Source organism: Limulus polyphemus, unplaced genomic scaffold, assembly GCF_000517525.1.
Source record: "Limulus polyphemus unplaced genomic scaffold, Limulus_polyphemus-2.1.2 Scaffold1221, whole genome shotgun sequence".
Taxonomy (NCBI): Eukaryota; Metazoa; Arthropoda; class Merostomata; order Xiphosura; family Limulidae; genus Limulus; species Limulus polyphemus.
The window spans coordinates 22,756-50,044 of record NW_013666831.1 but is presented as its reverse complement, the minus strand read 5'-3'; the positions used below and the strand labels follow the sequence as shown (position 1 = coordinate 50,044).

General features: G+C 33.9%; 1 protein-coding gene across 1 annotated transcript in view; it reads right to left on the bottom strand.

The window, feature by feature from the left end:
* LOC106462671 overlaps positions 1 to 26,815 on the bottom strand; it is a 285,178-nt gene extending 258,363 nt beyond the window's left edge. Inside the window, exon 1 of the mRNA XM_022389990.1 lies at positions 26,383 to 26,815. Within this exon, the coding sequence (XP_022245698.1) occupies positions 26,383 to 26,658 (276 nt within the window). The 5' untranslated portion in view covers positions 26,659 to 26,815. The remainder of the gene's footprint in view (positions 1 to 26,382) is intronic.
* Between the last annotated feature and the right edge of the window lie 474 nt (positions 26,816 to 27,289).

Genomic DNA, 27,289 nt, shown 5'->3' with positions numbered 1-27,289 from the left:
CTAGCGGATAAACTGGCTAACGCATTATTAATATCACAGACAGCACAGTATAGTAATTATATCCCTAGCGGATAAACTGGTTAAATCATTATTAATATCACAGACAGCACAGTATAGTGATTATATCCCTAGCGGATAAACTGGTTAACGCATTATTAATATCACAGACAACACAGTATAGTGCTTATATCCCTAGCGGATAAACTGGTTAACGCATTATTAATATCACATACAGCATAGTATAGTGATTATATCTCTAGCGGATAAACCGTAATTTACAAAATTAATTTCAGTTAATTCTTTAATTGGTCAGAAATCATATTGTAAAATTTTAACTTCTTAATTATAAGGTGCAGAAGAATTGTCAATTTACACCAGTGACGTTATTTTCAACATTTCGTAGGTGACTAAAATGAATAAAAAATATTTAAGATATATCGATTTATTGTGAATTTTGATTCATATAAGCCAGATAAAACATTAATTTTAGTTACCTTACAGAGGAGATTCTTTTTTATTGCAACATCTAATTTAATTTTATAAACAATTAACTTTATGTCAGAGCTTTAATTTAACAGAAGTATATATCAATTGTAAGGTAATTAAAGGTGAATTAAATCACAATCTTAAAGGTGACGTTGTTGTGTAATAGCGTCATTTTTGTAAAATAGTACCCATACATTGTGCCAGAATTTCGTAAGTTTGTATCAGTTAAAAAAGCAACAGAAAAACATATTTATTTGCAACTCCACAGTAAAAAAGGAACAATAACAGATTTATTTGTATATCCACAGTAAAAAAGCAACAAAACACAGATTTATTTGTACCTCCACAGAAAGAAAAATCTAACAGAAAATAGCTTTATTTGTACTTCCATTTTCTATCAACGTGGCTTAAACCATTTGATCTAATGCTGTTCACAAAGAAAGATAAGAGACATTGAACCAAGAAACAATCATGTGGAAAGTGCATTTCTCCGCATTGTGAAACTGAGCTTGTATCGTAGAGAATCCTAATAGCCACATAGCGCTTCACAGGTTCTGAAAGCTATTGATTGTATTTGCACTTACTACAAGGGACAACAAACAAGATGAGCATGTGTTGGTTTCTTTTTTTAATGATAACACTCTCTAACTATTTTAGTATATGAAGAAACTACAATAGAACGTACAGAAAGCTTAACTTATAGAAGACATCGATTGGCCAGGAAATCTACAGCTTCCAGAAAAGAATGACATCGCTAAACTAAAAAATACACTCTTTCATGCGATTTATCAACTGTAGCCCACTACATTCGTCATGAGATCAAGTGAATTAGCCCACTAAATTCGTCACAAGATCAAGTGAAGTAGCCCACTACATTCGTCACAAGATCAAGTTAAGTAGCCCACTACATTCGTCATGAGATCAAGTGAAGTAGCCCTCTGCATTAGTCATGAGATCAAGTGATGTAGCCCACTACATTCGTCACAAGATCAAGTGAAGTAGCCCACTACATTTGTCATGAGATCAAGTGAATTAGCCCACTAAATTCGTCACAAGATCACATGAAGTAGCCCACTACATTCGTCACAAGATCAAGTGAAGTAGCCCACTACATTCGTCACAAGATCAAGTGAAGTAGCCCACTACATCAGACATGAGATCAAGTGAAGTAGCCTTCTACATTAGTCATGAGATCAAGTGATGTAGCCCACTACATTCGTTCAGTCATGAGATCAAGTGAAGTAGCCTTCTACATTAGTCATGAGATCAAGTGATGTAGCCCACTACATTCGTTCAGTCATGAGATCAAGTTAGGTAGCCCACTACATTAGTCATGAGATCAAGTGAAGTAGCCCACTACATTCGTCACAAGATCAAGTGGAGTAGCCCACTACATTCGTCACAAGCAAAGTTTTTAACTACAGTTTCAGAAACAAACATCTTTCGCTATCAAAAATATAAAATATACGTTATTGTGAAATGTGGCTTTTCAGTCATATTAAAAGTGGTGAAGATAGAGAGAGAATTTCACAAATTAAAGTAATTCGTCATATAAACAGGCAGTTATTTCAAGTTTTGACTGCCTCGTGTGACATATATAGCCTCTCTCTAGGTACCTAGATAAATCAAAGGAATCACATCTTTGTGTAGTTTCTCGGTGAATCAGTGGTAAGTTTATGGAGTTATAATGCTAAAATCCGGGGTATGACTCCCGCGATGGACAATGCGTAGGTAGCCCATTGTGTAGCTGTGCATTAAAAAAGCAAAAACAAAAAAACTATTTTTGTAATATACAAAAATGTAATTGCTTATTTTGTCTTTTGGCATAAAATGCACTGTGAATAATCGTAAATGGTTGTTTTGTACGGTTGTGGCGTAAGCTGACGTATTTGACGTTACACATTTTTCATTATTCTAGTATAGCAAAAGTTATTTTCAAGAAAGTGAAAAGCTAGTTTATATTTTATTCCAAATCCTTCAACCTCAGCACGTAAGAAAATAGACCAAATTTAAAGGAGGCTGGTTTCGTTTATGGATTCCGAAGTCTGAGAAGAAAGACGTTTACTTTATCCGACGTTGTCGAATATAGATGTATTTTAAATATTAGTGTAACTAGCATATACTGGTACTATCGTAACAACAACAACACAAAAAAACATAACAAAAAAGGATCCAAAATCTGTAAAATGTAATCATAATACTAAAACAGCAATAGAATAGATATATCATTGCGTTAAAAATTAAGACATTCTTGAAAGTATAAAAATCCTTGTAGTTTGGTTATTAGAGGTTATTTAGTACGCCCCCTTATTCTTATTAGTTTCACTTCTTTGAATACTTGAGTGAAAAGTAAGTGTAAAACACATACAACCGAGAGAAGTAATAAACTATAAAAGAACACAACTTAATCCCTTATACGTCTGAGGCGCTACATGAACCATAACGCAATTTTAGAGAATATGAGCCCCTAGCAAAACATCAATAGAAGCCGCGCAACTGAAAAGATTAAACTGGTTTTAAAAGGTTATCAACCATAAAAAGCTATCACGTCTAGGTCAGGTTCCTTCTACATAACAATATATATTAATATTAGTCGCACGGTAGGAAATGTAGTGTAATCATCAATTTAAACTTGTAAATTACCTACCAAAGAAAGAAAAGCACACAGTTAGATAGACAAATGAACATATCGATTGATAAACAGATATATGGAACATTTCTTATAATCATTTAAACACATTTAAACACATTTAATCAATTTAAACTTGTAAATTACCTACCAAAGAAAGAAAAGCACACAGTTAGATAGACAAATGAACATATCGATTGATAAACAGATATATGGAACATTTCTTATAATCAGTGTACACGAGTTAGTTAATGTCTCTTATATTACTGGTTTGGTTCATCCGTATAAAACTAACCATATTAAATTCCCTTGTTTAAACATACTTATATTAGTTTATTTGAGTATTAGTTTTGCTGAGTTATATACATATAACTTGGTTAATGTATACATTTTAAATGCAGCCTCAATAATTTTATTTCTTTAGATATAACTATGTTAGTTTAATTCATTTAATTATGCCTAAGGTGTATTACTTAATATTTAAACATAAACTCGTATATTTTTGTAGGTACTGTTGTTAGCTCACTTAAATATATTCGTACTAGTTTATTTCATACAATTATATCCTTATTTAAATATATTTAAATGTTACGACATTAGTTCCTAATGTGTGTAAATGCAATATTATAGTTTCATTTGATTAAACATGTCATTTCGGTATTCATTTAGACGTCGAACTTTGAGAAATTTGGCAATTGTTCTTAATAAAACATGTTTTCATAGTCATTTCGATAATTATTACAACAGATCATTATATATAAGTATGTCTAAATGTTCATTGACGTAAATAGTTTGCTTTGTGTGAAAGGATACATCGAACACTCAATGCCTGGGAATTTTTTGTTTTGCTTACACCAACATAAAAGTGTATTTAACAAGTAACTAGTTTATCAATGCCTATATGTTTTCATATTTTGTAATTCTCAAACGTTCTTACAAACCATATATGACTTTAGAAAATATGTTTATTTGTTTGTTTTGTATTTCGCGCAAAGCTACACGAGGGTTATCTGCGTTAGCCGTCCCTAATTTAGCAGTGTAAGACTACAGGGAAGGCAGCTAGTCATCACCACCCACCGCCAACTCTTGGGCTACTCTTTTACCAACAAATAGTGGGAATGACCAATTGCGAGTCGAACGCCCTAACCACCTGGCCATAGAAAATATGATTCAGAATAACTGTATAAGACAGACAAGCAAAGTTTCCCCCGTCCCTATAAGCCCCTCACAATCTTATAACAGCGTTGATATGAATCAAGTCCTGCGTAAAAATATATTCCCACTAATTAACGCCATGGCTTTATTGGGGTTGGTCACGTAATAGTCAGTAATCAGAAACTGGCCTTGTTGTTAACTGAATGTATGCTGTGTATGTTTATGTAAACTTATCTTTTTCAATACTGAATTAATGTAACCTCATATTTAAACGGAGGCAAGCACGCATCCTGTGTACACACAGTACGATGTCGACACAAGCAGCTAAATGGAAATATTTTAAAACTGCAAAAGATAACATGGTGTAGAATAACCTTGAAGCCATGGTATTGAGTTACGTCTAATGTACCATTGACCGTTCTGTTTTTCTTCATGCTGCTCTAAGAGGTTGCACCCGTTAACTGGAGTAAAAAGTGGACAGCAAACTGCTTTTTCTTATATAGATTTCAGGAAGATTCCACAATAAGACTTGAGGTTAATAACTCGTGGTGTTTTATGAACTACTGTTGACGTTACCTCGTATGAATGCGTGTCGTAGTATACTAATCAGCAGAATAAGGACCTTACACACCCTAGAACGTCGCATATGCGTCAAACCATTGATGCCTAACTCAGGGTGTACTCCGAGCTACTGCTGACACCATATAATGCATTTACACAAGCGATTATATGATTCAAGAAAACATGAACTTCACACACAATGAAATATCGTAAAAATAATCTGTTTAAAACAGAAACACTAAGTCTCTCTTTTTTCTCTCTGAATAATCATAATTAAAGTATGTCATGTGATAGTATTAGTTACGCCTTTTGACCCACGAAATCGGTTTGGAGGCTATATACCTCAACATAATAAGGAAGAAACATCTGTATGATATAAAACATAGGTGTTGTCAGTGCAGGAAAAATCTTAATACGAACTATGTCTCTTCTATAATCACTTGTTTTTAATTTATTGACCAAGTTTCATATAAAAATAACACTGATAACAAAGAAAAGTTAATATTTTTATTACGATGTTTAAAATAACAAAACTCAAAGTTTCTACTATAATTATATCATCTTCTATAAGCACATTTAACCCTAAAATTACCAGTGGAATTCATATGAATTAAACATTAAACATATGAATTGGATTTTTTAAACATTTTTCAAATTACTTATGTACCAAACTGCTTGCGGGTCGGTGACTTTCTTGATTACAGGTTCCCCAATAACTTGTACGTCCAAAAAGAAGCAGGCAAAATGACCCCTATTAATGAAATTAATCCCACTAACTACCTCTTGAGTCCCCTATATACGTCACTTAGAAAACTAGCGATTTCACTAATTTGTTTTGGACAGGTTTTTACACAAAGAGGTTTAACAGTGGTTTAAATTATTTCACCCAATTGTTTTGGACAGGTTTTTACATTGAGTGGTTTAACTTACTCAATATAATGCAACATGTTCCACCGACAGTGAGCGATGTAAAGGAAGTCGGTAATATGAGGGTTAACTGAGATTTGAAATGTTGATTTCTTCAAAGTACTGATTCATTTAGTAATTCAAGTATTATAAAAAGTTAAAACAGACATACAAAAATGACGCTTTATTGAGATAATAAAGAAGAGCTGGCGAAGACGTTTCAATGTGAAATGGTAATTTGCCATCAGGAGCAAGAGATAACTCATATAAAACTCTTCTTTCCGAGAATACAGAGAATTTATCATGAAAAGATAATTCCTGAAAACAGCTCTCCTCCTCCGATTTGTCCATAAAAGTCTGCCTTCTTCTACATCCTCTGTATCTATCTAACTATTTATTTGTATACACAGACAAGTAAAGCAGCGCTTCCCTGTTGTTCAGAAATTTGAAAACAAATATAAAAGACTGGCCTGTTCTATAATTCATAGATTAAGTATCTACGTTAAAATAATAAAGTATATAACAAGATTAGGTCATACTAAAATGTATCTCTTTTCAAAACTGGTTCAGGCTTTTTTTGCAAAGCTACACAAAGGTCTAACGGGCAATGCTATCCTAATTTTCAAATGACAGACTAGGAATAAGGTAGCTAGTCATCACCACTTGAGCTATTCTTTCAGTCACTCTTGTAATGTGCAGATCGAGTTTTTATGCTTGTGTGCCACGAACCTTAAACCCTCTGATTCACAATCCAAGCACGGTAACCACCAGGCAACATCCGGCTCTACATAAATACAAGTCACAATCCAATATAGCTGACTAACCTGTATTAATAAATAGTGGCCCCCCCAGTGGCACAGCGGTATGTCTGCGGACTTACAACGCTAGAAACCGGGTTTCGATACCCGTGGTGGGCAGAGCACAGATAGCCCATAATTAAAAACAAACAAACAAAATAAATAGTCAATTTTGTATATTCAATACTTCTAAAGCAAATGTTTATTCACTACCTTACAGAAACTGAATAAAAAAACATAGCTTGATGTGACGAGGATTCCACTAGGTTTGAAAATACACCGTGATTCATGAAGTTTCTGTAGGTTTTATTTCAGTAGTAAATTAAACATTGTGAAGTTCATACTTTAATGGTTTTGTCATTAACAATATACGACGAACTAGACGCTTCATACTTCCTCCTACCGATTTCTTTTATATTTTATAATATAACGCTAGCTAACCCACGTGATTAGTCTTTCCACCGTTTTTCAACTTATGGAATAATCTCGGTGAATAACCTCGTATACCCGCACCTTCACAAATTTAAGCTAATTAGAAAGCTGCAGGAAAGCGGAATCTACGCAAGTCTGTCACAATTTAATGACGTGTATCCATTGTTCTTTTCTGTCCATTCAGAAGTGTCATTCAAACAAAGTGATATCTGTGTTGTTAATTAATTTTAATAAACTATTACTTTAGATTTACAGTTTCAGTCAGTTGACGTTCGTTATCACTATAATTTAGTTCTACAAAGTATAATGTACTAAAACGACACTTATCTTAGTTTTAAAAAGTGGGTGTATCCACTACAGTGTTCTTAATGTCATTTCGCTTCACCTAGCAGTAAAAAAAATGGTACTGAACTCAGTGATCCTAACAATATAACCTGCGTTAGAACAGGAACGTCCGGTAGATTTAGATTATCATAAGGTGGCCGACAGAGTAACTGTTACATTGTTACTAATTACGTTACATCAGTTTATATCGTTAGGTCTTCACATAATAAAGAAGCACTAAATGGCATTAGTACGCGAGTACATTATAAAATTCTTTAAGATTATGGTGACACGTGCTAAACTGATTTAGTATAGAGCTTAGTTGGAATGTTTTATCACATTTATGTAATTCGGTTTGAGTTACCGGAGGACTCGCACATAACAGTTTCTTTAACATGACTGTAGGAAATATTGTGAAGTAATAACACAACGTACAGAAACTTCAGCTGTATTTAAAAAACATCCCACGACAAATATGAAAATTATACTTATCAGAGTTATCATCTAAAGGTAGATAACTGTTATCCAACACATGTGGAAAAGCCAGTAGGCTTACAACATGCATTCAGTATGGGGTGGGATCATAGCTTAGTGTAACAATAGTAACTTTGACAGTGATATATGTGCAAATCAATTGCAAAGTATCTGTGTTACTTTACTAATTAACTTTTGATGGAACAATTCATATTCAATTAATTTACTTGTACTAACCATGCATGTAGCTGGCTGTAGATAGATTTTGTTACTGTAACTGAAATACTTGGGTTCTCTCGCAATAAAATCACTGCGAGTAAGTTGTATAACACAGCTCTGGCATTTTCTAGAAAGTTTGATTTTGGTATGCTTAGGCTCTCTCGCAATAAAATCACTGCGAGTAAGTTGCATAACACAGCTCTGACATTTTCTAGAGAGTTTGATTTGCACTTGTTTTTCAATATAAACAACGCTTTTATTTGAATCTATAGGACAATAGCTATTGACTTAAGAGATGTATGTGGTGCTCAAGTTATAGCACTGGATATGGCAGATGTAATGTAGTTAACATCTTATAACATATTGTCCTTTGCTCTCACTCACGAGTTGTTAAATAGTAGTTACGTTGACATAGTGACTGGCAGTTTAGTAACTTTTAAAAGCTATTTGGTGTACTGTTACGTTTGTGATATTTAAATATTCTGGTAAGTAATACAGTTCTATCTATTTATTTATTAATGCTATAATTTATATGCACGAAACAACTCCAAGTACCTGGGCTAGTCTTAGACTGCCTGGCTTGAAGTTTTCAAATAAAATGTACTTTTTAAGATCTTACAAGACTGCTTAGTTGGCTGTTCTCTTATCGTACAGGATAGTTTTATTTAGTGTAAATTACATCTATTTCCATTTTGTACTACAAGATTTATCCAATTACTTGGGGGCCGAGCCTGGCCCAATGGTTAGAGTGCCAGACTATAAAGCTGAGATTTCGTGGTTCAAGACTCGTTACTTCCAAAACATCGTGATTAGCACTTTGGGGTCGTGAGCGCGTTACAAGAGTTTAAGTCAAATGCTACTGTTCGGTCTGACAAGAGTAACTCAGCAGATGGCGGGGGGTGGTTTTGACTATCTTCCCTGTAGTATATCACTTTAAAAAACGGGACAGCTACTAAGAAGGGTTAATAATTGTTGCAAACAGTAAATGATGGTATAAACATGATAACAGGAAATGTGAGATATCAAGCTTGAAATCATGCTTTTTTTTTGGTCGATCATCGTGCTAAAACAAATACCTTTCTATGATTCACTTTAGATAAAATTCTACAGATATTTCACTAAGTAATTTGCCCACCCTTCAATGCCTTGACTGACCACATAGTGAGCTCATGTTTCACCAACTGCCGCTCGAATTCCAGATTTTTTTTACACCACGAGGAGTCCTTCCCTCCTCAAAGAAGACCACCCTGTGTAGAATTCTGTGCATGGGGGAAATAGTAAGAGAGCAGACAAAATCACCGAATCATAAATATTCAGGAGGATAATGAAAAGTTAATCACGATTCTCTTTGTCATTTAGTATAATGAAAATGTTATATGAGTTCAGCTTTTACAATATATGAAAGGAAAAACTGCTCAGTAATCATGTTATAAAGGTTAGTTGACACTGGTGGTATTCACAAAGGACTGCAATATAACAATCATTAATAATTGTAACCTGAATGATCCCAGACTGTCCGCGAAATGTTTTACTAAGACATATTTACAATTGTTTGTTTGTTTGAAGTTAAGCACAAAGCTACACAATGGGCTATCTGTGCTCTGCCCATCACGGGTATCGAAACCCGGTTTCTAGCGTTATAAGTCCGCAGACAAACCGCTGTAACACTGGGGGGCTATCTACAATTGATGGAATAATATCGCGGTATCTAGAAAACGTAATCAGTGTTCTATTGGAAGAGTGAGAAAAAACAATTCAAACATAATATTGGTGTTCAGCCTGCTTTACGAAGCTACGAAGATCAATATAAGATAATTATGTTTTTATGGCCACACTCAGTTATAGTACACGTGGCTTATTCCATAAACTTTACGGGCAACAGGTCATTCACACCCATCTCGGTCCATGTATGTGTATCTCAGTATCATAGATAGATATTATTTGTATTTCATATTTTATCCAAGTCATTACAAGCTTGTCACATTATTCAGAATAGCAATACAGTGTTCACTCTTACTATAACAAAAACAAAAGCGTTACATCACTAAAATACTTAAACAATAATATATAAATAAGTGGATACGCAAGCTGGCACAGGTTCTAAGTAGAGGAGAGAAAGTCGATTTTAGCTTCATTGTTCTCCCAGTGCCAGCTACGTAGAGCTCAATATTTTAACAATGTTAATCAACAAGGTTTAAAATAAAACTATCAATGGCTAATTGCCATACACATTTTCATCCTTTAGTGGTGCTTTTTTTAAGTAAATCTATCAGACAGAAATGTTTACTGACGACTACAGTGACGGCCATATATATATTCTGATAAAACCTATCAGTTATTTTGCTGAAAGTTAAAAGGAACTATATTAGAGAATTTTCTTCTTTTCGACGTTTAACATATGATCCACTACAAAGCTCTGACCGTTTAACAAAAGTGCAAAATCATAATTCATTGTATTTGTTAACATTTAGATCAGTAACTTTCACTAACATGTGAGTATTTTATATATAAATAGTTATCTACAAGTACACTATTATGCAGTGTTTAGTTGTAGGAAGCTGTCTATTGCACGATTCATATGACCCACTTCGTATATAGTGTCCACTCTTGCAAATGCGATATTCTACAGTGTTTAATTATACCAGGCTCTTAAGTAGCTTATAGTAATCAGCCTTTTCAACTACTTTACCGAAAAATGTTCGATACTTTGATAATTTCACTTTAATACAGCAGGTGCAGATATCTGATACATAGCTCACATCAGTAATTGGGAGGGTTTAAAAGTACCAGCCACACTAATCTGGGGACTCTAATCATACTGGTCGAGATACTAAGTTTAACAGTTACGCTAATTACCAGTACGGTCTAAATTACCAGTCACATTAATGAGTGCGGTTTGAATGTATTAACCACACTAATGAGTACGGTGTAGGTCTAAAAGTATCAGTTAGATTAACATTAATGAGTAACATCTAAATATACCAGTCACACTAATGAGGGTAGTTTAAGTGTATCAGTCATATTACTGAGTGTGGCCTACATATATAAGTCACACTGAGTAGAATCTATACGTGTCAGTCATGCTGTATACGGTCTAAATGTGTCAGTTACACCAAAGAATACGGTCTAAATGTACCGGTAACACAAAAAGTACGATATAAATGTAACAGTCTAGTGTCCAATCTCACCCGGTTGTGTAGTACTCAACTCTACAGGCTACATGTTCTAGTGGTACTTAACTACGCTGTTCTTACAGTGTGGTACTTTTGTCATACTATATAACGATTACATGTAACTGATATGCTGAAATGGTTTCTGCAAACTGGATCAAGCAGTTTTCCTTAAACATTAGTCAGATTTTATTTAGTACTTTGTCTACTCTGCAACTGGAAGCGATCCTACAATACAATACAGTTTTAAAATCTGTATAAACTTATTCTTCAACCTTAGAAAGCTTATACTTATTCTATTAAAACGTAAAATATAGCACTTCCATTTCTTACGTTTCTGAGCAGATTTTCTAGCCTAAGAAAACAGCATGACGCAATAAATTTATCTTGCTTTCTTACTTATCTTTCATCAAACGCCTTTTATCGCATGAATAATTAGTTCAATAAAATAAATTTGTCATTAGCATACAAGGTCATCTCACAACAAGAACGTGTTAGCCAAATTAGGGCATATAGGCTACATGGTCATGTTGTCTGTTGCTGTCAATATGACGTAACAATACAAAGAAAGTTCAAAATATTAAAGTTGCGGTAGTCTGTTTGGCTATGAACTTATGCGTTTCGAGTTTAAATTCATTATTCGTTGTTCAACATGCACATTTCATAATACACACGATTGAAATTTCACCCATCCCACATCATTATACAGAGATTTGAGTACGTTATAGTATAACGATTTTGAATATGCAAATCAGAAAGTTACGTGATAACCACAGTCAATTTATAGTCGTGGTGGAGCGTCATATATCAGAAGCACACTTGGACATTGTTTGGCATTACGCAGGCTGTGTAATGCCACTGAAAAGCTGGTCGCTTTGAAAAGGATTTGTAACAGCCCTTTCTAATGCAAAATATTCATACACATGAGATCGGGTCATAAAGATGTGTTCAGACTACTGGTTTAGAATTTCCGAGACGCAGACATTCCATGTACTTAATGGCATATAAAACAAAAATAGTAATCTGGCTCAATTTGAAGCACCTGACTATCCAGAAAAAGACCAACAACAAGTCGTACCCCAACCATGGTAAGCAAAGTGTGGCGTCTTGAAACAGATGAAAATCCAGGAATACAAAGGTCAGAGGCAAAAGCCATCTAAGTCTCACGGTCAACAGTACGCCAGATAATCCAGATGAATATCCGTCTAGAAAGGAGACCAACAAGGTATAGGTTCACCAAGATATGTCTTCCAGTTATACCTCTCATTAGATCGTCGCTTATCTTAAGCAGAGGTAGAATGAAATTTGGATATTTCTGCTACTATATTCGAAGACATACTGATCAAGTCGCTGGACGCAGAGCTTATGGATTTCTGTGCGATAGGGCATTTGGAAGGAGCATTGGAAAACCTTTGTCTTCTTAGATGTATTATGGAAAGCATGTAGGAAGGAGCTGTATACTTTGAACATGACAACCTTACGATGAAGCCTTTTGCCATGGAAACTACATTGCAGAGTTATTGTTCAGATGCACGATTATTATATAAAGCATGGTCGGATAAGGCGACATTGACTTTAATGAGGCTCCAAAATTGTTTTAATATAACGTATTCAACCTTTGTATTTTTGCCTCCAAATGTTTAGATGCAGGGACGATAACAGTAACACTTTCTAAAACAAAGTTAGTGTGTAACAAGTGCTGCTCCTAATCCGTTTTTAAAGCATTCATGTTCTTCAGTTCTTAAGCCTTTTTTTCATTTTGTTTATTGCGAAGAGCAGTTTCTACAACCTTCATTACAGCACAGTTTGTAACTATTATCAAAAACCACAATAACTAGGTCTGAGGTTGCTGTCCCCCATGGGTCAGCAGTAAGTGTACGGAATTACGACGCTAAAATCTGGGGTCCAATTATCCGCGGTGGACAGAGCGCAGACAGCTTTGTGTAACTATCCGTCAGAAGAAAAAAAGGTTCCTAAGAGGAATAACTTTATGTAGTAAAAAAACACCATGTTACAGTAAAATTGTATGTTTAATTTTCTAATCTTTTTTTTTTGCATATGTTATGCAATCCACAATACCAACGTTTATCTTTAATACTTGTAACAACAGCACACACACACTTGTTTCTAGAAGATAAACACAAAAAGGAATTACTATTAAGATTTCTATACAGCAAAAGCGCGACGTTTATCTTCGTATTAACTGGTATAAACTAGAATTCTACAGATATCTACGTAACACATATGGATTTATTTTAGTAATAGAAATAACTTGCTGTTATTTCATATCATAAATTTTGTGGTCTGTTTAATAGACCATTCTACTTGATGGTAGTTGTTCTATTAGAAAATCTGACTATTTTAGTAATAAAAACAACTTGCTGTTGTTTATAACGTAAACTTTTGTGGTCTGTTTAATAGACCATTCTACTTGATGGTAGTTGTTCCTATTAGAAAATCTGACCATGATTTTTCCTGCGCCTTAGTATGCTTCAACGTTTCTTTTTTCAAAAGCCCAAATCCAAACGCTTGATTCACAAAATTGTGTGTATATATATAAGTAAACATGACTTAACTGGATGTGTAGTTACATTAATGTAAGGCTAATTAACGCGTTGATTGTTTTGGAAACGCTACACTTTCTTCTGAGCACGTGTGGTTTATCGGTTAGTTTTGTCTATGTAAACCTAACCGGTGGATAAGCTGATTATACACTTCTGTCTGAGTCGATGGCCTCGAAGACATCTTGTTTTTTCCGGTGAACTCACTCAAATCAAAAAAGTAAAAAAAAACAAAAAAAAAACGCAACACTAGGGTGAAAAAGTCTCCAGCCCCTGAACTTATTAATTATTTCTCCAACTGCACCATTATACTATCGATACGAAAAACACAAATAGCTAGTTTTCATGTTCCAACACTTCATACATCTCTACAAAAATATCTGATGAATTATAACTTTAATGTTTGTATTAATGTGCATGTGAACACAGATTCGCATTTATTTACATAACTGGTCTTATATTCATCTGTGTCATGTTTATTCCTCTTTTTATTTGAAACGTTGCAACAGAAAGTAACTAGGTAAGCTCATTACTTTGTGTCTGAAAGTCACGTAAATAAAGCTACACAAAGAATAAAACTTATACCACGAAAATTGGCTAATGTTAAATAGATGTTTTAATGTTCACAACGTTTAGGGCTAGGACGCCATTCCTCTGGTGCTTTTAAACTCGAAACGTTGTAAATATTAAAACATCTATTTAACATTTGTCATTTTTTTGTGGTATAAGTTTTCCTCTTTTTTGTTTTCGAGTTCCTCGTACCGCAGAGGTTTTTTTTACCTGAAGCTACACAAGGGGTATCTGTGCTAGCTGTCCATAATTTTCAACCTATAGACTAGAGAGGAGGGAGCTAGTCAACAGCACCCACCACCAACTCTCAGGCTACTCTAATACAAGTTTTTGTAGCAAATGGACGCAAACTAGGGACCCTCAGATTCACATTTCGGAACTCTTACCACCTTGCCAATGAATAAAACGTCAAAGCTTATCGTAGTTTAAAATGTTGCAATAAGTATACGCAGCATACAAACAGCTATGTTTTAATGGCATTTAAACACTTGCTTAGTACAATTTAAAAATAGTCTTGGTTGTTATTTTCGCGATAAACTACAACATACTTATCTGAAAGTATCTTTAAGCGAAAAGTAGACATTACTTAAATTGTTCCAGAATATTTGCTTAAAGCTAAACAAAGGCTATCTATTCGCGCACATCCTTCCCAAATTTTGAATTGATAGATTAGAGAGAAGATAATTCGTCAACATTATCTCCGCCAATTTTTGGACCGGTCTTATCTGACCCATTAGTGCGGTTTGACTGCCACTCTTATAGCACATCCACGCCATCCATGGACTTTTGGATTCACAGTCTGAACAAGCAAATAAATAGTCCAACAACGGCCCTAGATATCAATCGCAGATAGCGACTACTATAAGCACATAGACTGCTATCATAACCATAAAAAATAGTGGACTACTAGTACAAATGCATAGGTAATAAACTTATATTGCTATTGTATTAAACTTCTTTTGCCTCGCCATACGTTGATCAAGACAAGGAATAATTTTATGTAAAACAATTGTCAGATGACCACTTATGATCTGAGATATAAATGTCTACTATTAGAACTCATGGACCCAAATGCTTAATTGGCATTGCAGACTTTGTTATCCAATAAATGATTAGAAAAAGTTTGTTAATAAAGTGTGTGACCCACTCAGACACAAATGCAAGTCACACATCGATTTCACACAATTAAAATGAGTGAATCAATGATCTGCTGAGGTAATATGACCCCCTCCTCTATCACAGTTGCTTCCACTTTATTAGCTTTGCTTGGAAATGAATTAAGAGGTATCTAACGTCTTCCTAGAGCATTCTATAAATGTTCAAGGGAATTCAAAACCGGTGAGCATGCTGGTTAGTACAATTGCTCTACACTCTGTTTTTCTACGAAGTTTCCTACCAGTTGAGCACGGTGGGGGCGCGCATTATCACACATAAAATAATATACTTAAGAACTGCATCTGCATATGTTAACACTAATGACTCTTAACACTGTGTTGATAGTACCATGTTATAGCAGGGTGTTGACCAATACTGATCGCTTCCCACCGTCATATGCTTTTCTCTTCCCCATCAAACTGTTGTTGAAGCTGGACCCCTTACTCTCCAAATGCGTACACGTCTTATATCAGACTTCAGCTTGAAGGTGATTTGTCTATAAATAAGACGTTTGCCCACATCTCGTCTGACCAATCCATATATTCTTGACATCATTGAAGATCGGCTGCTCTTTGGATTTGGGTCTGGAGAATGGTCAACCTTATGCAAACTATTTCTAACCGTTTTTGTGCTGTATTATCAGCAAGTTACAGCCCTGAACTATTGATTCATTTGAGAAGCTGAGGTCTGCCAGTTGCATAGAGCCTATGTTGTCAAATATTAGTCGTTTTGTGGGTTTTTCTATAATGATTTACCCGATCCAGATCTCTAGTCAAACGCAATGATGGTTTTAAAGCCAGTCCAAATCATGCTAACTAATTACCTTTCGCAAGATCTTTAGTCACTCTGCTTTGAGTTGCTGTGTCTGACTGGTTTCTAGCTAACCTATTGCTTTTCATGTCATGAAAATTCCCCAATGTCTTCATTAGGGTCCTGCCATATTTTTACTATCGATTTGGATCACTTTACACATGCTGCTATGATTTCCTTCACTTTTATAATAACACTGAAATAGGCGTATCAGATAACTTGCCATTTTTTGGCATAAAATAAACTTAGGCTATAATTCAATTTATTTAAAACACTAGTGCCTATTCATAACTAAAATATAGAAAGCTCCGATTATTCCTTAATTGTTTTGAGCAATGTATATAATAGACAGTTAAAACTATTATAAACATCATCGACCTGCTATTGTTATTTCTCAAATAATAAAATGGCATTACAATTACACAGGGTGATAGTAAAGACACGTCCACATTTAAAGTGACTATATCTTAAAAGCTGCTTCTCTTAAACGATCAAAATTTTACCAAAGACACGTTGAGAATAATTATTGTTATTCAGATATGTTTAGATATGGTACAGGTGTTTCAAAAACATTTTATATCACCTACTTAAATCCATTTCTCGCAAACTATCATTATTTTTATCTCTACTTTCCTTGTATTTCAGTAATTCGAAATTATAATTCTAATAAAACACATCTCAGTGTGCAGGATCATGTGAATATTGTCTGACTAGATTATCAAATTAATGGCAGGTTTTCTTTGTTCAAAAAGCAGTTTGAAGGAGAGTGAGTCCCACAGACATTATGCTATCAGATTTGTAGCTGTTAAATTTCCTCAAAGGCCCATTGGAATAAACTATGAAATTTGGAAGATCTGAAAATGACTATTGCAAATGAGATTGCAAGGATCAATAAACATTGTCCAGAACATGTGATACTAGCAGTAACTTAATTTAACTATAGGTCTTGATATGCTGATTGAGAATGTGGGAAAACATTAGAAAATATTATGTAACAGTTTATGAATCATTCTGTAAATAGTCCAAACTTTCTTAAATAAAACTTATGATTCCCATTGATCCTTTGGTGAAATTTAGTTTATCTAGGACAAGTCGTTTTACGATAAAATCATTTTAAATATGGGTTTTTTTTTCGTAATCTTCCATGTGTATAAAGTGGACCACTATCATTACTAACCACACAAAAAACAGCAATTGCCATTATAAAAATAGTAGAGTGCTATTATATATATAATTAATCGAATGCTATTATTATTTGATATAAATTTTATAAAAATAGTAGAGTATTATTATATATAATTAATATAATATTATTATTATTCAATATACAAATTATTATAAAAATAGTAGTGTTATTATATAGAATTAATAGAATATTATTATTATTATTATTATTACTATACAAATAATAAATTCCTTGTGGATTGCTATTACCAATTCACAAATAGTGTGATTAGTTGCAAACACACTAAATTCTCTTATAGTTTATTATTATACATTAGCAACACAAGTCTTAGTTTGTGACGTGCTCTGAGTACATGATCAGAGAAGTCGATGAACCTGTTAAATTCATTCTAAGTATTGCTTATTTTGTCAGACCACGATCATGTGTATTGTCTATATAGTTTGTTATATTTGTATTTCGCCTAGAGTTTTGTCTAGTACAACCAGTAAAAAATCACTGCGCTTTTCCTTTGCAAATAAGATTTTCTCACGATATCACAGTATTATGTCAACAAATCTTTTCTGGTAACGTTACTAAGTTCTAAATATTTTGGAAATGCTGTTTTATTTGTGTGTTTTTTATCTACTTTCCTTCATAAACCTTATGAGAAATCATCCGAGCTTTTTGCTAGTAAAAGCTATAGCAGAGAAGAGGAGCACTTTACTGATCTAAGAGCCTGGGCTTTGTGTGGTTTCGCAACAGCTCAATCCCTCAAATTACGAGCTTGATGGTCACATGTTTCACAAAAGCACATGTAACACATACACTGAACACAATGTAACACTAACGAATCTCTGGCATACTAGTTAGACCAGAGAAGACCACTAGTGACAGAATTAAAGATTCATATGATGATAAGATCACCATTACATTCTATGTAAACCCAGATAGAGAAGAGAATGATAATGCTGAAAATTCTTTGACTGTATACGATAAGGAAGGGGAAGATGAAGAAATGTCACTGCAATTCACGTAATCAGAAAGATGGCTGTGGCGACATTAATTATCTCCAAATCATTGTGGCAAATAGTGACAGAAAATTTTAAACAGGACTTTACGTTTAACACTATTGAGTAGAATTCCACAGTGTAAATATTTTCACGTTTTTGAAATCCATTCAACTAGGAATACAAATGGTATGCCAAGAACAGTTTGTCATTCTGAATTATACTGTAAAATGAGAAGTTAAGAAATTAGTTGAGTATTGCCTTCATGTAAATCAGTTTGACTTTGTATGCAGTGCAAAAATAAAGGGACAAAAAAGATTGAAAGAACAAAGAACAAAGGAGATATGTAAATAAATACATAAACACACACACACAGACATATATATATATATATATATATATACACACACAAAGAGAGAAAAAAGAAAAAAGTGTTCATGTGACTGTATCGTATACCGAATGTAATTTCTGTTGTAAAACAAGCACAGAACAACAGCGTTTCGTTACTGTTTTATCTTCTCACAATTTCTAGTTTATTTGATTTTACATCAACAGTGATGAGTTTTCATGTCCATATATAGCAGCAGAGTAGGTTTAGAACGATTAGGCTGCAACTGGTCTATTACTGTTTAACTCTGCCAACCAAACTCCATGTCTACACACACACGTATACACTTAAATTCAGTAAACATTCATAAAATCATATTAGTTGGAAAATTTCACGGGAGAAAATGATTCATTTTAACGAAATACCACACAAACTGTAGAGAAATGTTATTCTTTGAAATACGCCAGTAAAGCTAGTTCTACTGAAAAATATGTAACCCAGAGTAATATATGACTGCAATATATGGATTATGTTGTTATGTAAAAGTCATTTATACAATGAAATGTCATATTTTCAAAAGGTTGAAAACAATAACTATTTGTTAAAAAATCCTTTGACTTCCATAAATTTGTACACGATAAAATGTAGAACCGTGCTTTCCTTTCTTGATGCTATGTTCAGGCTGTCTAGCAACTAGCAGGAATTAAGTCCTAGCCACTAATATGTCTCAAGGGGTCAAAAAAGCGATCAGCTTCCTTGAAAGTTTCTGGCCTGCCAGAAACAGCATATGTGTTACCGTGACCCATCACAGTTGTATTGTAGGATGTAATTAAACTTGAGATGAGAATATTAGAGTTGCAGCTTTTGTGATGTCACCCAGTGTTGATTTTCAAGAAATGCCAGAGTGTGGTTGATTTTGGATTTCACCAGTATTCACCACGTAATGAAACCTGAGGTCCCTGGTCTATCATAGAATATTCAGGACAGTGCTGACTTTCCCTAATATAATGTCAGGTCTAACTGTTGCCTGACCACTTTGCTCTTAATTATTCTATTTGTGTTTTTATTACACTGAATGCACAAGGCGTTTTTATATTCATCATGGAAGGTCAACTGGATGTTAACCCTCCAGTGAAATAGAAGGAGTGGGGAAGTATACTGTTAATCAATTAGTGTGTTGTAGCTGACAATCTTCTAGCTCCAGCACTGATGAAAATGGACTGTCTTCTATCTAATCAGTTCACTTTTTTCAGTTCACCAGGTTACAAAGCTGAAAAGAATATGTTAAGGGAGCCAAGTAACATATTGGTTTCTGAAAACTTCTAAGTTACCTCCAATTTCCAAATATTTTTCTCCGATGGCTTTACGCCTCATCTTCTAAACCAGTAGAGCCAGCACCAAGTGATGAACTCGTCAAGACAGTAGTCAGCGAATACCCACTGAAGAGATGCCAAGAGTGACACCACAAATGTATCAATATAATGACTGATCCTCAGTGACATCATGGGCTTAAACAACCAAAACAATTAGTGCGCTGTGTTGTCAAATGGGAGTACTATAGAAAAGCTACCGAGAAGTTTTGACAAGTACTACCAACTGGAAAGGAAGCCAAATGAGCTAAAAATCGAATAAGATGATAATGAATACTATCAGGATGATGTCTCGACCACTCATTTCCTCTACGGATTATCCAGCCTCTTCGTGAATAACACCTTTGACATAAATTCTGTTGACGTTTACCAGAAGACAATGATTCATTGCTGCTTATCACTGCCAAGTGGATGGAGTTCTGAATGCTACTATTCATGCAAAGGACTGCCACCAAGAAGCAGATCGTGGTGATTACAAGGTAATAACAAAACTTCATTGGGCTGGAAGGAGCTAAAGAACACGAAATCCAACCACAGAAATAATTAGGAAGATAATAAGCAGGTGGAAGACATGTATGCAGTTTTATATGTCCCAAACCTTAAATGTATATGTATATATTTATATATATATATATATCATATGTGTATATATATACGTATATGTGTATATCGCTGTTTTGTGTTTTCTTCCAGTGTGTCACCATGTTATGCTTCCTGTATAGTTGCGTGATGTCAGTGTTTAGCATAACTTAGGACGTAATTTTTTCTTGATTTACAAGTATCATATTTTACTTACATTGGTTTTAAATTTAGAGTTACGTCAAACAGTCTGTTTGTTTGTTGTTAAGCGCAAAGCTACACAATGGACTGTCTGTACTCTGTCCACTGAGAGTACTGAGACCTGATTTATAGCGTTATAAGCCCTCAGACTTACCACTGAGTCATCTTAGACATTTCCAGTCATTCAATATGAACAGTTTTTATTTAAGAAGCATTAAGTAAATGTTATTCTGTTTACGTTTCCGATTGCAATACGTGTGTATAATGCCCTTCACATGGTATACGGAAGTTTTTGACATCTATTTTCTGTTGCGCTTAACAAGCTTGTCCATTCTTTTTCTTTTCCCTGGCTTGGTATTAGCAGTTGGCAGCAACAATTTTTCACGGTAAAATACATTTTCCAGGCCGATTAAACACTTTTGATAACCTCTGTTCATAAATGACTGAATATCCGGTCACAGGAATAGTCTTTAACAGCGATACTTTTGTTAGCTAAGTACTTACTATCATGCCCCTCTTTAAGTCTTATTGATCAGTGTGTTTACCCATTGTCTTGCAGACCAACCAACTGTAATATGGCTGTATCTATGTACTTAAAAAACTTAAGCTGACCCTTTATTTATCACATTATGTATGTCACTTGCACATCCAAGTACTTTAGAGTGTTCGCCGAATGAGTGTATGGGTCGTAATAAAGTGACCAGTACGTGAAGCAGATAGTTGTTACAACAGTACAGAAATTATTACTACATACTGACAAAATACACACAAAACATCGCACGGTAGCAAGTACTAACTAAACAATCAACATTCTGTTTAAATGGGAAACAGATCGTGTTGTTCACACACATCATTCTAGTACACTCTTAGAAAATAATATTCAGCTCCTTCAATCAAATATATCTGGCAGTTATGTTTCCAAAATATTGTTATACCTTATTAAGAACTTATCATTTCTTAGAAATCTTATTGTTTCAATTTCAATAAAGTGTTCGGTAATTACTGTAGTTTGCTTTGACAGTTGCGAGTTAAAATGATAATTCGAAGAATAACTGTTAATACTATAGATTTCTCACAGTGTGGTGCAAATTAAAACGAATCCGATAGACTTGTAATATTGGCACACTCACAAATTTTGGATACGCAACACAAAATTATAACTTTCAATTATCTTTAAATATTCCAGCTATTAATTGTTACGTCAGTAACCTTTAGTCACCATTATAGCATCAAACTCTATAGCTGTATATATATATATATACACGATAGATATTTTTATTTGGTATAGTAGTTTAGGTGTTGAGCCAGGAACGGTCAAAGATGAAGTCCCCTTTCTTCGCTTATTACAGAATAGCTCTGTCTGTGTCGCAACTTATAAAAAAGCGAACGTGACATTGTTAACTCGCGAAACATACAGTCAACGAACGTTTCAAACAATGATAGATTGAACGCAAAGATTGTGAGATTTTCCTTAACAATCAGGTTTCGAATGTCCGCTTTGAGTTCACTTGGCAAGCGAGGCTAGAAAATCGATCTGACTTTTTTTTTCCATTCTGATCTTCCTACAGATCGTCGCTTACTTAAATGCATTATTAGTCAGTAAATGCGGTTCTTAAAAGATTCAATTTGCTGTTTAGTTCATCTGATATTTAACACAATACACCAAGATCTGTGTAAATGAATCTCGATTTCCTAGAGAACTAAGTAGAAAAATGTAAATATCACAAAATTGTTCAATTGCTTTGTGCATATGTTTCGTTCACATTCCTAGGTGCTTAGCATAGTGATAAATAAACTTATCACAAGAATGTTAACAATCCAAAGTAGTGGACTGTAAATTTGGTATGCGGTATGTATATGTATTACCATTAATAGTGAATTTAGATAAAGTTCCAAAAGATAAATCATATATTTATTTGTTGTTAAGCGCAAAGCTACACAATGGACTGAGTTGTGTCTAACGAAGCTCGTATTTTAGCTTTATAATACTGTTAGAAAACTTAATTATGCTTTTTCAGCTCTTATAGATGAAAATTTAAAATTTCTTAACAAAGGCCAAGGTTTATAAATGTTTCCCTAAAAGTGTGTCTAACATAACCAAATATAACACGGAAGTATTTAATGATAGAAGTAAGACACTCGTTACGGTGCTTTGTAGCCTTCTATAGACCTATAGTCTATTATTTCTTTTGATCATTGTTATATTTTAATTTTTACTCAAATCAGTGTTTTATCATTTGTTTATCAACAGAAAAAAAAAGAGATAAAACTTAAGCATGAGACTTGTGGTTTAAACATATAAAAATTACCGCAGTTTATTAGCGAGTGTTCATAATTCATTAAAGCAAATTGAGGTATCGCACGTGTTTAAACAGAGAAGTGTGTTGTTTTAAGTTTCTATATCAGAACATATCTTCTCTTTGATAAAACAGTTGAACATTGAGTGGAAATTTAACTTCTAGTTCTCGCTGTCATTTCAATACATAACCTAGTGAGTTGCGAAATGCATCTAATTTAATACATTTTACAAATGCTTCTTCAAATGTGTAGCACCCTTCAGTCAAGAATGCTCATTACGTACGTTTCACATATTATTAATTATGTACAACGTATTACCATTAAAGGGAAATTACAAATTATTTACAGTCCTTATTAAATAAATTCTCTAAGAACAGACATGATCTTATTCATATTATTAATTATGAACAACGTATTACCATTAAAGGGAAATTACAAATTATTTACAGTCCTTATTATATAAATTCTCTAAGAACAGACATGATCTTATTCATATTATTAATTATGAACAACGTATTACCATTAAAGGGAAATTACAAATTATTTACATTCCTTATTATATAACTTCTCTAAGAACAGACATGATCTTATTCCTGGCGCCCCTACACCCACATTTGAGGCAACACAGTACTACCTTAAGCAGCGGGCTTTGAATTCCACAAACTATATGCTTGACTAGTTAACCACCTCCAGCGTTAATGCATGATACAGCAAGGCATTCTCTCATAATTATGGCAATTTCTCAGAATTACAATATCGCTCTCTATCTCATTTATCTTTATTGTCTCTTGACCACCATAGTAAGATATGAATATCCACAAACATAGTCATACGTCAACAACCTCATATTCCACCTTTTTTCTCTCTCTCTGTATATTTATGGTTCATTAAGTAATATATATATATAGGAAATTACGCAAACTAACATATATATATATAGATATATATGTATCAGTATTCTCGACTGCAATACAATCAGCAAAACATTAAACATTTTATTTGTCAATGCAATCTTTACTGTCACTTGATAACAAAGGGGGAAAGGATAAGAGTTGCAGGAGTATTTATAACAAAACGTATTCCATGAAATCAAACTACGGTTATTATATATAATTAATCAACTGCACCTGTAATTTGTCTAAGAGTGTGAAAAAAATAATAAAAAGAACGGCAGAAAAAATAAAAAATGAAATATCAACTCATATAAATATCTGAATGGATAGAAGTATTTATGAAAAAATAATAATTATATGGTAGAATGTTAGCTTTTATCAATCCTTTAAGGTTATAGTCATTTTGACAGAGAAGATGGAATGTCAGCTTTCGTAACAACTGTAAAGCCGTTGCAATTATATCAAAGAAATAACGATGTTTTCAACTTTCATTTGATAACGTTATCATTTGTTCTATCTAAAATCATAATACACTGATAATTAAACTCTTAACAAAAATAAATAAATTAATATTTCTTTATTCTTACAGATAAACCACGGCAGAAACAAACCTGTTTAACTTCATTTCTTCGTGCACTAAAAAAAAAAAAAAACACACCAAAAAACGAGAACGTATAAAATAACAACCACCAAGACAGACAAACGAATATTGAACTGCCAAATATATCAGGCCATTAGCGTACTGTTAAAAACAATGGACTTCTATTTGTACTAAGGTAATTTGCTGTAGACAGTCTTGTAAGAAACACACCATGCCAGGATTATCCTGTTTTGGTTGAGTTATCTTCTTTTTTGTTTGTTTATTCAATAGAAACTCTACAAGAAAGAAAGTGTAATTTGGAAGAACCAGTAGTAATTTTCACTGTTACTCTGGACAACTGCCAGGCGTTGTGAAGCATCGACTTCATACCATACAGTTAATAACAGGTTAGCGGACAATTTGTCACAATGTGACTCTTTTGTGTGACAGTCTAAGGGCCTGGTTAATATTTATTCTTAGATTTGTACTGAGAAGCTTCAATCAATCAAAGTTAGTTGTTAATAAATTTAATAAGGCTCCCACAGTTTATCACTTACCTATTAAATGGCATTGCTGCTAATAACACCACTACTGAGAGTTAATTCATATATTGATCACTATGTACATACGCGAGTAGTAAAGTCCATGTTTTTGAAACATATCTGTACCAATAGGAATAAATCACTTTGGAAGATAATAATTAATATATTGCTTTCCATAAAAAAATAAACGATATTTCTGAGAAGTATTAACCTATATTTATTTCTTCTAGTGTAGTGATGCTTTTAAATACATTCCAGCCTTTATCAAATCCCACATGAAATTCACCTATTTACATTAGTTCTGGTGTAGTGATCCTGTTAAATATATTCTAGTCTATTTCAAATCACACATGATGTACATATCTTCATATTTCTTCTAGTGTAGTGATGCTTTTAAATACATTCCAGCTTTTATTAAATCCCACATGAAATTCACCTATTTACATTAGTTCTTGGTGTAGTGATCCTGTTAAATATATTCTAGTCTATTTCAAATCACACATGATGTACATATCTTCATATTTCTTCTGGTGTAGTAACACTTTTAAATACCATATAATATATTTCAATTCAAATATGGTGTTCATCTATTTATGTTTTTTATGGCTTAGTGGTACTTTTAATATATTCTAATTTATTCCAACTCACACATAATATACACCTACTTACATTCGTTCTGGTGTAGTGATCCTTTTAACATATTCTAATCTATTGCAAATCATACATGATGCGCATTTGTTTATATTTCTTTTGGTGTTATAATGCTTTAAATACCATCTAAGCTATTTCAATTCACATTTCACACATGGTGTATATCTGTTTATGTTTCTTCTAGTGCAGTGGCTCTTTAAAATCTAATCTGATCTATTATTATGGTGACCGTCATAAAGCATAAAAAACTGGTTGGTAACGCTCATCTATTGTTCAAAAAATCCGTAAAAAGTTCTAGATTGAATAAATAACATCTCATTCACATGATTTATTTGTAAGCAGGCACTTAATTTTATCAACAGAGTTATTGTCATGTGATGTAAACATTATCGAGTAAACGTTAGTAAAGTAATATTGTGAGACACTGTTTTCTACGAATCGATACGGCAAACACCAAGTCACAATCAAAAAGAGAATTGAAGTGTTATTATTGAAAGCTGATATTACTCATTCACTTACCTCTAAATCCTCCAGAGTCTTGAAACTTAAAATTGCAAATCCGTCTATAACGTCCTCCTCAAAAATTGGTTCTTTATTTTGTTTCTTACGAACGGTTTTCTCTGGCGTAGGTGAATGGTCCCTACTCTTCGGGCTTTCCTGGCCCTGGTTGCCAGAGTCATCCCGACTCCCCGGGCAGTCCCGGTCCAGGTCGACTGCTGGGTTCTGCCTCTGTGGCCTCGCGAGTTGCTCGCGACGACGGCACCGTTTACTTCGCTGCTTAGTGTCGCCTTCCATGTCACTCGCTTCTTCTCCTATAACACCAAAAATACCGTTACTTCATCATGGTCACATTTTACTAACAGTAAAGCAGAAGAAATAGACAAGTTGATAGACACAACAAATTGTTGCTCATGTTCACAATTTGCAACAGCCGCCGCTGAGCCTGCTGAACCTTTTGAATATTGGGATGAAATGGCGGAGATACAAGACAGGCGTGTTACGCAGGCGCAGAAGAACGGATGTGCTTCCGCCCGAGGAATTTAGCGCTCGACAAGACAAATAGACAGCTTTTAAACGATATTTATTTTGTGTTAGTTATGTTTCAAGAATGTAAATGCTTGTCCTCCAACAAGCTACGATACATACATATAAAGAATGATTGAGACTACTAAACGACATTGGAGAAAGCAATAAAACTGATCACCTGGTGTATAAAAGTTCAGTCTTCAGAGACAGTTGGCTACACTCTCCTATTTTAATCTTACAGGAAATAGTTTTAGAAATGTTAAGCTTTTTTTTGGAACATCTTAAGGTGTTATTGTGTAGAAATACGGCAAGAACACTACAAAAACAATAATATATGATGTTTTTGTATTCAAGCTCTAACAAGTTCATTGTTTCGCTAAACAAAATTTGTAGAAAAGGT